The 14,493-nt window shown below is 39.8% G+C and overlaps 1 protein-coding gene across 2 annotated transcripts in view; it reads right to left on the bottom strand.

Moving 5' to 3' along the window:
* Positions 1-246: 246 nt before the first annotated feature.
* Positions 247-14,493, bottom strand: part of dnajb6b (DnaJ heat shock protein family (Hsp40) member B6b) — a 28,182-nt gene continuing 13,935 nt past the window's right edge. Inside the window, exons 6-10 of one of the 2 annotated variants that reach the window (XM_022206906.2) lie at positions 11,154-11,291; positions 10,901-11,045; positions 10,716-10,786; positions 4,528-4,686; positions 247-1,282 (exon numbers count right to left, since the gene is read on the bottom strand). In XM_022206906.2, coding sequence (XP_022062598.1) covers positions 1,173-1,282; positions 4,528-4,686; positions 10,716-10,786; positions 10,901-11,045; positions 11,154-11,291 — 623 coding nt within the window. In that variant the 3' untranslated portion in view covers positions 247-1,172. Of the gene's footprint in view, positions 1,283-4,527; positions 4,687-9,893; positions 10,787-10,900; positions 11,046-11,153; positions 11,292-14,493 lie in introns of those variants that run through there. The other variant, XM_022206913.2, reaches the window with a different exon arrangement.

Genomic DNA, 14,493 nt, shown 5'->3' with positions numbered 1-14,493 from the left:
GTTTTGATAATATGAAACGTGTTTACAACAACCCAAATGATCTACAGAACTATTTAAAGCTGTGACTCTTCTGAAAGACATGAGCTTTTTCTTTATTACCTGATCAGGTCAGAATTGACAGCATTTTTTTATTATTATTATTTAGCAGCTAGAGGTGATCCTGAGATAATCTGATGTTGGTATGATAAATACTGGAATATAGTATATGATGCAATGCAATGAAAAGCTGACTTCTTTAGAGAAAGGTTTTTCTTTAAGCATTTAATGGTAAGAGTCCATAAAAAATGAACATTTCTCACACATTTCCACATTTCCACTCACAGTTATCATGAGAACAATCAGTCAAGGACAAATTAGATGAGGGAAACAGTTTGGGTTTTGTTTTTTCTGTGGAAGAATTTTTTTTTTACAAAAGTACCCATGGAAGGTTAACGCGTTGCTGAATTTGCTTGATACAAAGAATCCCACAAAAACAGGAAAAAAAAGAGACTTTGAGAGGGGTTAATTGTGAGTTTTCTCTCTGTGGAAGTGGAGGCAAATGAGTGGATAACGTTACTGAGCGCTCATGTAGGAGTGAGCGAAACATGTTAATCTCTCTGTAATAAAACTCACTCTGCAGTGCTTCCGTTCTCTTTTACTCTCACATTCCCCAGTTATCCCTCTTCCTTTCAGTCTGTTTTGAAAGAAGGCTCCACTGAATAGCTTGACCTTCACTTATTCTCACATGCTATACAGTATTAGTGCAGTAATTTTCATGCTTATCACAAACAAGGTTGCTATGGCAATTCCCCTTCCACCTGAACCCCTTCAGACACAAGAACACGCTCTCAGATCATGCTGTAAAAACTGGAAAAGTCCAATCATAGGAGATTAATTTAAGTTCTGAATGCTCACTATACATCCACAGGGCCCACCCGTAATAAATACAGCAACAGCTAAACTACTCAAATGCATCTCGGACAACACAAAACATTGAAGTGAGGTCTCTGCAGGCTACTGTTTGGCTGATGAAGGCAGGCGGGCGGGCGTTATGCTCTGTGCTTCAGCTGACAGACAAGAGGAGATATGGTGCAGCAGTGGGGCCGGTGGGCCTCTGATACATAACCAAGATGAACTAATGCCGCATATGATTGATGGCGTTTCTGCCAACAAATATTTACGTGTGTAAGTGTTTAAAAAAAGGTACCAAGTCCACCAAACCGAGGGAAGAGCCGAGGAGCTCTTTTCTTTTTGGATTCTGCCTCCTTTATCCACAGCTTCTTCCTCTTATTGTCCATGTGTCCTGCAGAAATAAGACATAAATGTTGTTATTATTGGTGTATATATAAGCTTTACCAGTGCCACTTTAACCCTCCTGTTGTCTTCATTTACGGGCACCAAAATATTGTTTCTTTTTCTGAAAAAAATACAAAAATTGAGCAAAAAAATCTTCAAATTTCTGAAAATTTGCAAAACCTTCAGGAAGAAAAATTCCAATAATTCCTTAAAAGTTTCCCTTAAAAGTTTTTTTTTTTTTTAAACCCTCAAATTTGGCAAGAAACTGAGCAAAAACTGAGTAAAAATCTTCCAAAAAAGTCCTAAAAATATCTAAAGTGATTACTTATATATATATATATATATATATATATATATACATATCCATAAAATTTCTAATATTTTCCTAAGAACATTCCAAAAAAAAAAAATCAATCAAAATCCACCAAAATTTGCTGGATGTTCTTCAAAAAAAAAACATTTTTAACATTTCTTTTTTCCACCAAAAATGTTTCCCAAAGTTTCCCAAAATGGTAAAAATGTGGACATCAGAAGTTTCACTGTGAAAAATCTATTTTTTTCTTCACATTTTTAAACTTCAATTTTGACCCTCAGGACAACCCAATTGTTAAATAAGAAACCATTTATTTAGAGTTTACAAGCTGTAGCCAGTGGTTTACAAATGTTTAAAAAAAGTACAAAATCCACCAATTAACACCTCCGACACTCACTCATTAACACACTGTATGTCCAAGCAGCTAAAACAACACTTTGCATGGTTATGGATTGTTATGTGCTTGGAAGGGAAGCATATTAGCATGTTTCTCATGACTGTGTCTTTACTAAAGTGAAGTCAAGCCAAGGTTTTAAATCTTTAATAACTGCAAGTCTTAGCACTACTAGTCCAAGTAAAACACAAGCATCCCATCTACAGTTTAAGTCAGACGATCAGTCAATATATCAGCAGCTCTGAAACAAAATGAGCCACCATTCTGCTGTGTTGTTTTAGTGAGACTAGTATCATGTGCACATCAAAGTTTAACTGACTATCTCCTTAAAGTGGCAGCATTTCAGATTTTCCTTTCATAATGGTTCCAAGTGGTATTACAGTTGGTGTTGCTGTTGCAAAGACAACACAGGTTTCCATTTTCCTTTGAGCCACCAACAAAATACCTGGCCTCACATTGCCAGATGCCTCGCTACAGCGCTGTGTCAGTGCTGGAGAATGGTCTGACTGCGATTTCTTTAAACTAATCACAATCATCTTGTGCAGGGCTGAAGCCCGGGATGCAGAAATGGTGCCCCTGCAGAATAGTGATGGGATAATTGTTTTGGTAGAACATTTGCATGTAGAGAGGCAAGTGCTGTCCCCAAAAATCACAGAAAGATCCAAGCAGGCCTGTCTTATTTGCATGGTCCAAATGTTTAGCAAAACTTGAAGTTTCGTGTATGCGTTGCTGCTGTTTTGGTTGCTGTTTCCTATAGTGATGGGAATTATGAAAATGGTGGCACGCTGATAGCGGAAGGGAAGGAGAAAGCTACTTGAAATGTGCAGTAGGAATAGCTGGCCAATACCTGCAGTCTACATCCAGCAAGTCAGACTACAAGACACAAGACTTTCACCTACAGGAGGCATCAGGGTGAAGGAAACATTACGAGATAAAGCGTGAGAAACAACCATAAGTACACCAATTTCAAATCCCGACCTTAGTGTTCTGAGGTCATAAAGGCAGACTAAAACACCAGGCTGTATTAATAAGTTGGCAGGTTTTGTAAAAGTAATGCCAACTGAAAGTCTGTTTGGACCCTTTTCAAGTCTCAGAGCTTTCTTCGTGGATTGACTTTCCATCTGAGGTTCCCTCTTGTTTTACCTCAGTTTCTGTCTTTGCATGCTCACAGTTTTTTATTTATTATTATTCTCTTTTTGTTGCCTGGTAGAGTTTTTCTAGTTACTCGAGTTGTTCCATCATTCATTTTGCTACCTGAGTAAATTATACTGTTAATCAAGCTTTTATTTTCCTACAGGAATTGCACAGTAAAAGCAAGGCTTATAGGGAAACTATTTAAACACAGATGGTGTCATGAAACGAAACACTTGCGTATTGCCACTTTAATGGTGGAAGAGTTTATTAAATACGCAGTTCCCTTCTTTAGTTATTTATTAGTTGCTTGATGTTTTGTAAGATTTTGGGGGTCATATTTTTCTTTTTTGGACAGATGCAGCAGAGATAGCCAGGAAATGTTGGTAAAGAAAACAGGAGAATGAAATGCAGAAAAGGGGCCAGAAGGGTTAGTGAGATGGTTGGACTGGAGTTGTATCATGTAAATTTTTGTTGTTGCACAAAATCATTTTTTTGCCCGTGTTAATAAAAGGCTATGAGGCTGTTTTGAGCTCAAAGCTGTGGTCCATTAAAACAGAATTCCCACACATTTCACTGATAAATTGGACTGCTGTTGTGTAATGAACTTAAAAAAGTATGCAGCACTTTCAGAATTCTAATTAGAAGAGTTATTTTGTCCTTCTTTTGTCTGGTTTGTGTTATTTCACTACAACTTTCTCTGAGTTTGATGCCAGTGTTCTGTCTGTTGTCTTTCAAAAATAAATGCCAAATTTAATTATTTTGAAAAAGAAAATTGCTTATAGATTAATTGTGATCCGGATGCCATGAAGTAGGACAAACATTAGGAATCTGGCAACTAAAAATCGTCCTTGTTAATCATTTATAAAATGACTATAAGTGTTTTAAAGGGATTGATTACCTGTAAGTAAAGGTGTTACAATCTGCTTAACAGTGTAGAGAGTTTTAACAGCAGTTAAAAACAGTCTTCTCCCTGTGGACCCGTAGTTGAGTAGTTTGTGTTGTTATCTCAGACAGAACCAGGCCTTCGTTTGCATCCCAGCACGAACTATGCACAGTGAAATTAAAGGTTCCCTCCTCCACTAACGAAGCAGCTATTATAAAACATTCAGTGACTGTGTGTTGCAGATAATTGCTCAGCTTTTGTGTGCGACTTCCTGACCCCGTGAAGGAAAAAAGAGGCCAGACTCTGACCTCTGGTTGTTACTGCGACATAGAACAGAGCCGCCTAATGAACATCTCTGTCCTCGCTGTTTACATCTGCCAATCAAACACGCCACTCTTCGTCACTGTCCTTTATGTGGCCATCAGACACAAAAGCAGACAATTAGCTGCGCTTATTAAGACCCTAGTCTTTAAAGGGGAGCTCTGTGTGCTGGTAATTAATCAGCCCTGCAGTGGCGGCTGGGCGGACCTTTCATTAGTCCCAGGCTCTGCAGGCCGTGCTCCTCCTCTTCCTCTGAGGGGTTCTGGGTGGAGCTCCTCAGGTAGCGCTGGTGCAGGCCCAGGCCAGGAAGTGCGTTCTGTCTGCGGCGACGAAACTCCTCCTCCAAGGGGTCTTCAGATGCAATGTCTGTGGGTGTGAGCAGAGCAGAGTGGGAATGAATCACACCTAAGCTTCTCGCTGTCTGGATGGATCGCCCGAGGGGTTCAAATCAACATTAAATCTCTCTCCCCCCCATGTAGCCTCTGTGAATTTCAGCCTTCTGACATGAGAGGTGTGTTGCAGTAAAGGAAGAAAAAAAATCTGAAAGGAAAACATATTACATTCTGATGCCCTTGGCAGTGTGAATACAATCAGACAGGGGAAAAAAATAGATACACACATCTATTACAGCAAGTTGAGCATGAGTCCAAAAGGTATATTGATGTAACCAACAAGAAACAACAAAGATGATATAAAACAAGAGGTTCAAAGAGCCCCTGAGGCTCTGCAGACCCCTCCTTCTTTCAAACGCCAACCATATATTTCATTCATATTTCATCTGCCTGACTTTATTGTGATTAGTCATGTAAATAAAATGAGATTTGGTTATTCTTTTCTCTAGGTAATTTACATTTATATTGAATTAGTGGCAGGCAGGGTATGGAGGGTTGGGGGGGTAGAGGGGCGACTTATTATGCTGGGAGATTACAGGCAGATCTCATCGCCATTGTGTTGTGTAATTAAGGCAGTGGAGAGGAGAAGAAAGGAGGCCAGATGCTCGCCGTGCTGAACCTGGTTCCATTTAGGGGAGGATGTGCAGCAGCATTTCAGAAATCCTCAGTAAAAGTCTGGCCTCTGAAGTCATCCGAGACTTGGCGGCTTTGTTTGGCCTCCCTGTGTACTCTACCTGTGTGAGCACGCCTGCATGAACGTGGAATGATTTTAAACAATTAATGCATCCTCCATGTTTTCTCTTTGCTTCGTATGCATTTAAGAGGGGACTTCTTGAAGGTGGAGCTGCTTGTGCACAGGCCTTAACAGAGACAAAGATTTCAATTCCCTTCTCATTACTGCAGGTCTTTCCATTTTGACCCAGGTCCCAATTTCATCCTCACAAACGCTTTTCAGTTGGGTTAAGGTTGAATATTTTCTGCAGAACAGTTATTTTCTCGCTGAAAACGCCAAAACTTTAAGGGGATTTATGCCGCTTTAACCCCAGACTTGCATTTCTTTATTTTTAGATTTTAAAAAGACAGAGTTGACCCCGGCGAGGAGACACCGGCTCCCAGCAAACCACCAGACAACAGGACAATTGGTGGCTTTACTCTCAAGGCTGCAGCCTGGAAAGAAAACCCTAATTCCAACCTGCATTCGTCTCGTGATCCTATCAGGTGGAGGTAGGCTGCTGGATTAAGCCAAAATACTTGTGACTTCAAGGTTGTGTGCTTTGTTCCAGCCTCCTTCCCTCCAGAGGATCAATATTTGCATCTATTACAGGTCCAGTTACCTGACTGATAAGGTTTCTTCCACTATCAGGTTCCATAATCATCAGCAGGTAATTAATTTCAACAAAAACAATATCAAAGAGCAGGCATGATAATGAGATTTTTTAATGTTCATAGAGGCGGCCTTTTATTTTCTGGATCAAGGACTTAATTTGAAAAGCAGAGTGAACACAGTTGAGCTCCTGGATGCTTTCATTTGCAGCTATTGTCTTGAGAGTGCCTGTCATTTGTCTCCAGGCTAAACAATGCTGTGTGTGTGTGTAAAGACTGTTTGGAAGCACACTGTCTAGACTGCAATACACGAGTGTGTTACACCTCACAAACACCTGGGTTAACACCTAAATGCACACAGACACAAAATCTATGTGTGACGGACAAAAGCAGCCTTCCTTGCAGCAGGCAGGAGCTTTAGTTGTCCACTGAGGAAGGCTAAAATAAATCACTGTTCAGAAGGAGGCTAACCCTACATGACAACTACAACTGTGGACCAGATTATTTTCAACAGTCCACCTTCCCGGGGTTCAAGACGTCTGGTGTCGTGCTGATGTGACTCCACTGCTGAGCACAGAGAGATACAGTCTGTGCCCTTGTTCAGCACGGCCAAAGAGAAACTGGCAGCTTATCTTCGCCATCGTTCATAAAGTGGCCAGTGGCTCCGGGCCGAGCCGAGGTTTCGTGCTAAGCTGTCAAGCAGACGAGGTGGAGGGGGGATTAAAACCGGATGCCAACAGGAAGCCATCCTTCATAACATGAGGAAACTCTGGGACAGGAAATCACAGCTCTGTGTCATATTGGAAGAGACGGATGGAGGGGAACAGGCAAAAGCAGCAGGAGTTGATTTTTTAAAAACATTTTTAGAGAAGCAAACTCTTCCATGGCTTGTTGAACAAAAAGCAGGAAATTTTATCCATTAATGATTAACAAATTTGACTGTTAAATGTGGACACTGATTGAATATTCTTCATCGTTTAAATGTATGTTGTTTTATTTGGGGGGGGGGGGGGGGTAAAACAATCTAAAAACTAGATATGCATGACCAACATTTGTCACTTGTTGCTTGATTTATTCCAATAAGGCTCCAGATTTTGTGATTTTGTTTTTTTTCCCCCTCTCGCTGTTTAGAAATGATCATTCAGCCAAATTATGTCCTGCTGTCGTTTGTATACAAACAGTGTCCTCTAGTGGCCACATGAGCGTCCACCAGCAAACTCCACAGTCTAGTAAAAAGCAGCAATTACTCCTTTTGGGTTTGACAGGGACATCTAAAAATGAATCAGGCTTCCAATGAATTTAATACATGGATAAAGTAGATAAATATAGTGGTTCGTGCAATGATTGTTTGAGTGGAAAATAAGAAAAACACTAAAATAATGTGTGAAGTATAAAAGTATAAATTCCTCTTCAACTGAAGTGCTCACACATTTAACCCTCCTGTTGTCCTCATTTACAGGCACCAAAAAATATGGTTTCCTTGTCTGAAAAAAAAATCCAGAAATTCAGCCAAAAAAATTCCCCAAATTTCAGAAAATTTGTGAAAGATTCAGGAAGAAAATTAAAGTACGTCCTTAAAAGTGTTATTTAAAAAATAAATTTAGCATGAAAATTCTTGCAAATATTTTCAAAAAAATAGTAAAAATATTCCAAAAAATCCTAGAAATATCTAAAGTGATTGCATATATATTAGTAAAATTTCTAATATTTTCTTTAAGAATAATCATTTAAAAAAAATCAACCAAAATCAAGCGAATTCCACTGGATTTTGGTGAATTCTTTAGTGAAAATTCTTAAGAAACGTTAACATTTCTTTTTTCAACCAAAAAATGTTAAAAAAAATTCCCAAAAATGTTAAACATTTGGGCATCAGAAGTTTCACTGTAAAAATATTTTTTTCCCACGTTTTCAAACTTTAAAACGGGTCAATTTGACCCGCAGGACAACACGAGGGTTAAGAAGTTATCATAAGCACGAAAAGGTTGAAATAGCTGCTATCCAAAATCATTTATATTTCAAACATCCTGTGTAATTACAGAGTTAAAAATGTGGTTAAAAGTGAACACAGACATCATACATAAATTTGAGTTTCTGTGTGACTTCCGGTGGAGATCATCTATTGCCAATAAATTTTCAGCTCCTTATAGCTCCAGAACTTGCTTAAGAATCATTATGTTTTTACATTTTCTTCAGCATCAAAGCAATCTAGTGAGTTTTCTGTAGACTAGATAATTCAGAATAGATAATTCAGCATATTTCAATACTTTAAATAGTGCAAGTTTAAAAAGAAAACATCCTGCTGCATTAGCAGTACATTATACTACCTGCTCAGAGACAGATACTATGGGAAATGTAGTTCAAATTATCAAATTAAATAAAGAATTAAAACATGTGTCCAGCAGAGGGCGCTATTGCATCATAAATATAAATCCTGCAACACTTAGTTGCTTCTACCCTCCATAGCTGCCGCTTCCTAATAATTGAATCATTTCTAAAAAAGGGTGAATATACATAAAGACTCCTGACATATTTCTGTAATTCATAAGATGCAGATTATACAATTATAAGAGGATACTGTTGGCTATTTTTTATTCCTACTTGGTGAAATAATCTTTACCTATATCAAGATTTATCTCTAATGTCCTCAGCACATTTACCCACACAGATAGGAGGAAGAGAGCGCATATCTGGTAGAGTCTGTGAGAAATAGAGATTGGTGCAGGGCTGCAGTATCACCTAGCAACAGGACTGCGCAGGCGCAACCGCCGCTTCAATCAGCACTGGTGAAGAAGAAATTGAGCAAAACAAACACAAGCCAAATAGGAGAAGAGGTGGCCTTCGCAGCATCGACACGCAAACACACCCTGCATTCACAGACGGTGTAAAAAAAATGTCAGATATGGGTGTCAGTGCTGCTGAGGTTTAACATTTCAGCCTGACTCACTGAAGGCCTCACCCTGCCCTTTTCTTTCTCTTCAGTTTCCCCACTCCTGAGTCGTCTCTGGCAAAAATATGCAGCGGGGCTTGTGTAAATAAACTAGCCCCGAGCGCATTCCTCAACACAGACACTCTTCTCTCTGCACACGGTGACCTCCGAGCCAGCAGCAATCATACACATTAGTCATTTTTTACTTTGAATCAGAGCCCATCATTCCAAATGTTTGAGTGCAAACCCACATTTTTAGTAAATGTGTTGCAACAAGACGGGTTTTCTGTGTCATCCTGGATCATTTTTTTTTACATATTAAACAATGTAATGAGTTTAATTTTGTGTCCTGTAGCATTCTTGTTCTGTAGGGTATACAATCAACACTTTTACAACCTTATAACAAAGTGCAGACAGGAAGGGCAAAGAGAGAAACGAAAAATGAGGAAGGGCACGGTAATCCTCGATGTGGGCGTTGCTTCATTTTCACCTGGCTCGTAAAGGTAAAGCATGCCTACCACACAGAGGGGAAAAAAAGTCCTCAGGGCTGAAGACGTATCATTGCTACACAGTGAATTTTCATCGTAATCTCTTGGATAAATAACGAGAAGGATTAATTTAGTGAAAGCACACACACTGTACATTACCTTGTACCGTCGTATCAATCAGTGACCAAGCCTTAATGTGAGTCACCTCCACTGAAACTGAGCCATTAGTAGGTTAAAACACTGCACACGGTGAGCTGTATGATGGATAGTGAGTGTACAAAAGAAGCAGCCGCTGTGGTTTCCTTTTATTGCCTTTGTGTAAAAAGCAGGTTTAGGTTGTGATCAGGCGCAAGCAGGCACCTCCAGGAATGGTGAGGTGATGAAAAGCCACTCAAGCCGAGAGAAACGACACACAGACACCAGGTGACTGCAGCAGCATTTCCATGAGATTCCACAAAGTCAAGTTTATTGACCAAATCTGAAACTTTTTATTTTGGTTTTCATTGCACAAAGACTGAAAAAAAAAAAATCCCCTGTGTGTCCAGAAACAGTGTAAGGTGTTGGTGTTGTGGTCTTGCTGACACAATTACAGTGAAACCATAAAGCAGCCTCCATGAATCAGCAATCATGCAGAAAAACCAAATCAAACACACCGTGGTATTTCTAAATACACAAACAAATGTAGAAAAATGCACACTGTTATCATTAATTTATTAATAATCTATGTCATTCTTAATACACACGCATGAACATGGTAATGGCTAACAGGTTAGCAAGGTGAAGTTCAAGTTAAAGACATTAAGGTGAAGTGGTTAAGCTTTTCTCATTCACTTGTTAAATTGGTCAAATGAAAAGAGCAAACATGACATGCGGAAGTCAAATGTACAGCGTCTCGTTTTCCTGCTACAACAACAAAGACAATTTACACCCCAAAGGAAAATAGATATATCTATATATAGCACGTACCCAGCTTTGTGCATATGAAGGAAGTACAATTCAGTTAATATAGAAAACAAAGACACAAATCCCATCAAGCTGGTCACCCCCCAAAAATAATGGAATAAATACAAATATACAAATACTGTGAGAATGTCTCTCAACCCCCTTGCAGCTAAATTAAAATGAGAAAATTGTTCTTTGGGAACGAGATGCAGGAGGACAGAGAGGACACCAACCGCTGGAGTTTTTCCACATCAGAAAACTATGCAAATAAAATGCTGTGATGAGATATTTACTTGTTATCCAGTCTTAGCTGCTGCTCCTTACCATTAACTGTAAGAGATTTTAACTGACCGTCCTCAACCACTTCAACCCGCTCTTGGCCGTTCTCCACGATTCTGTCAGAAACAAACAACAAACAAAAAGAGAAAAACAAAAAGAGAGAAGACTCTTTAGAAATCAGTGTGATTGGAGAAGTCTTATCAAAGCTGTTGTGTCCGATATTTAAATACCGTTTAGTGGTAATTTTTCTGCCGTTGACGAACTTGGTGGAGGTCGATATAGATTTGAAGTTACCCATTCCCCCTCCTCCTCCGCCGCCAAAAGAAGAGAAGGACTGGAATCCTCCGCCGCCCATGTCTCCAAATGAGCTAAAACCTAGGAAGGAGATATTTAAAAAACCTTGTTTAAAATAGAAAAGTGGGATGAATTCTTCTTAAATCCAATATTGACTGAATGTGGAGTTAGTATTTGGGATGTACACACCTGAATCAAACCCTGAGAAGCTATGCCCAAATGCTGGAAAGCTCCCAAAACCAAAGAGCGGCGCACTCATCCTGCTCCGGCCTGCACCTCTCTGGTGACTGCGGCTACCTCCATAGAAATCCTCAAAGGGATCATCGGCTGTCAAGGGAATCAGAGAGTGTGATTTGTGAATGAGAAATTCAGAGATTTGCAAAAGCATGACAATGTTTTTATTTATTTAGTTCTTTTGTGGCAGCAAAAAAAACAAACAAGCACACATTTGATCACTTTTACCCCGTTATGGAAAACCAGCAGATATTGAGCAACATGAGAGTTGTGTTTATGTCCAAGTCAAAAATGAAAGTAATATTCACTATTCTTGAAGCTGTTTTTGGTTCACAAACTAAACTAAAAGCTTCTCTTTCTTCACCAGCTACTTTCCAAGTTTACCTGTCACCAGGTTTGGTGCTGGACAGATGGCGCACGGTGGGTTTTCACGTTAAGTTAAAAAACAGCTGTCAGCTTCTAAAAGATTTAAGTGACATGGTGTGGTGGATGTCGGAGCGTCGGTTTGTAATTTCTGGAAGAATCTTAACCCTAAACTGTCACAGTGCCGAACACTAATTCTCATCCTAAAGCCCTGTAGACTTGCTACTAATTGCGCTCTGCCAATCTGGGTCACCCCAGCAGGATAAGGATGGATCACTGGCACCATTTGCTGAAAGAAGACTCCGCCTTCAACCTTGAATGTACCGAGGCAAGAAAGCTTTGCTTGTTCCCTCTGACAGAAAGCTTAAAATAAAAGCATCCCCTGACCACAGTTGGAACTGCATTACTGTCCATTTACCTTGAAGAAGACCTTAGAGGAGACAGCTGAGCCCTTAGAAAGCTGTCAGTAAGACAGCGCGCCTCAGAGGAAGAAACTGAGGATTGGAACTGCTGAGTAATGCTGTTTAAACACCTGAAATGTACTTTAATTCTTCATACAAGATCAGTTTAGCTGGAAGGAAAGCTGAGGTTTCATGAAGACAAAGCTTTATCGGCATGTTCTCCAATAAAAGTCTAAAAACTTGTCAAGCACAAAGATCGGAGATTTAAACAGAGAAGAATGTGCCACACCTGTATGACAATGCACAGGGCATTACAGCACATATAACAGACTGACAGTGTCAATGACTTTTCAAAGCTCATATATAATATACAAAAGCTCAGAAAAACAGAACAACTTTCTAACCTGAAAAAGCAATTGAATAAATGAATATAGTCCAATTACAGGAGCTGTTGTGCCGTTTCAAATTTCAGTATTTTTAACAAACTCCGGGTAAAACAGTCAGCTGATGTCTCCTCATGTTCATTTGAGAACAAGTGTCTGCTGTTCTTGGCAGACGGGGAGGACATCGTCACTGTGCGGTTCTGTATTTGTCCCACCAGAACACCAACCCCCCACAGTCTGCTGGATGCTCGGAGGCGGCTAAGTGACAGATGCACAGGACCAGCTGCTGCTCACTGGATGGGATTTTACAACATATCATTTCTCTGACTGCCATCTTAAAGAGAAAATCAAGCAAGGCTCTTTACTGAGCTGGAATAAATCTGGCAGCATGGATGACTTGACGTATCCAGTTTCATACCAATCAAGCATGATAAATAGTGTATCCGGTCAAACTAGATGCTGAACTTTACTCTTTGATACGACGGTGCAGACAGCTTTATGGTTTGTCTTTTTGTTACTGTCGCTGTTTACTAAAGAGAGTAAACAGCAACAGATGGATTCTACCATTTTACCATATCCTGTTAATAAATACAACATTAATATATGTTAGTATTGTGAAAACACTTTTTTAAAAAACATTTTAACAATAAATCAACTAAAAAAAGATGAAGACTGCCTAATGGCTTTCTCTACAAGTTCTAATTCAGTGACCCATTTCTAAGCATCACACTTAATAACTCCTATTAGATTACAGTTTTTCCATTAAGTCTATATTAGACACCCACGTTCGAGCTTGAATTATACCACGTTTTACATGTGCTCTCACACACACTTGGCGTTATTACATCTGCTTTTGTTTTAATACGGAAGCTATTTTTGAAAGCATTCCAGTAGAGTGATGTAGACGCTCAAATCCATCCTCTGCCTGCGTCTGAATTCCATATTTAGAGCTACACGGGGTGAACTACACATGCCTTCCAATCAGCCTTTTGCTGAACCCAGACAACCCAGGACAGACACTAAACTGATATTACTTTATTATACTCGACTCAACCATTGATACTTCAGAGGATAGACAACACGCTGATATCAACAGATGAACTGGCCAACAATTCTCTACTTTATCTTCTATGCTCATTTGGTACGTCTGTGGAAAAAGCAGTGAGGGATGGTGAACACACTAGAAGAGTATCTCATAACAATATTTACTGTAATTGTTGAGATTAAACACTAAGAAGTGGTGTTCCACAACTGTCACTAGGGCTGTATTGTCCAGGTTGATTAGTTTTTTTTTATATGCTCTCCAGGCGCCACTACATTCTCACTGGTTGGACAACTGCCGTGTTACTTTTATAATGTGGGGTTTTTCATCATTTTAAACTTGCTTAGCCTAATGGAGACTGCTAACTCTAACTTATTTATCACTTACTAAATGTTTTCTCAGAGTCGATTTCAAATAAGTTATCAGAGTGGCTGCATTTCGTTAAAACCGGTGACCTAAAAAGCAGCTTGCATGTCACAGCTCAGCTACCAACAGAGCAGATCATCTTGAAATGTCTGCGTTATTTCAAAGTTCTTGTGCTAAAAATAACGAGTTGGGTGCCCAGGTAGCTCAACTGGTTGAGCGGACGACCAATCAACAGGGCTATAGTCCTCAGTGCAGCGGTCTGGGTTTGATTCCAGCTCACGACCCTTTGCTGCAGGTCTTCCCTCAATCTTCTCCCTACTTTTCCATCTGCCTCTCGACTAATCTAACAAAGGCAACAAAAGGCCAAAAAACAACTAAAAAAAAGCAGTTGATATAGTTGTATTTTCATGAATCACATAAATATGGGCAGGTGCACGTTGGTCAGCTAAGAGCCCGGTATTGTTCTAGTACAAAACTACATGGTTAAAATGATTTCATATACAGCAGACACTTAGCCTAGCCGCACTACACAACCCACGGCAACGAATTTAATTCTCTGCCAGGGTGGGTCTAGTTACCCTCCATAAGGCTCGAGGCTGGATTCTCCTAAAACTGGCGGGACGAATCACCATGAAGTGTAGAGTCAGAAGGCGGGCATAACTAAGTGACGACAGAGGCGCGACGATTCTGATAGAAACAAGGATAGACAAGAAGATGGCTGCGCACAATAAACAGTTATC

This window comes from Acanthochromis polyacanthus, chromosome 20 (genome assembly GCF_021347895.1).
Source record: "Acanthochromis polyacanthus isolate Apoly-LR-REF ecotype Palm Island chromosome 20, KAUST_Apoly_ChrSc, whole genome shotgun sequence".
Taxonomy (NCBI): Eukaryota; Metazoa; Chordata; class Actinopteri; family Pomacentridae; genus Acanthochromis; species Acanthochromis polyacanthus.
Note: the sequence above shows the minus strand (reverse complement) of the source record. Positions and strands in the feature narration are given on the sequence as shown.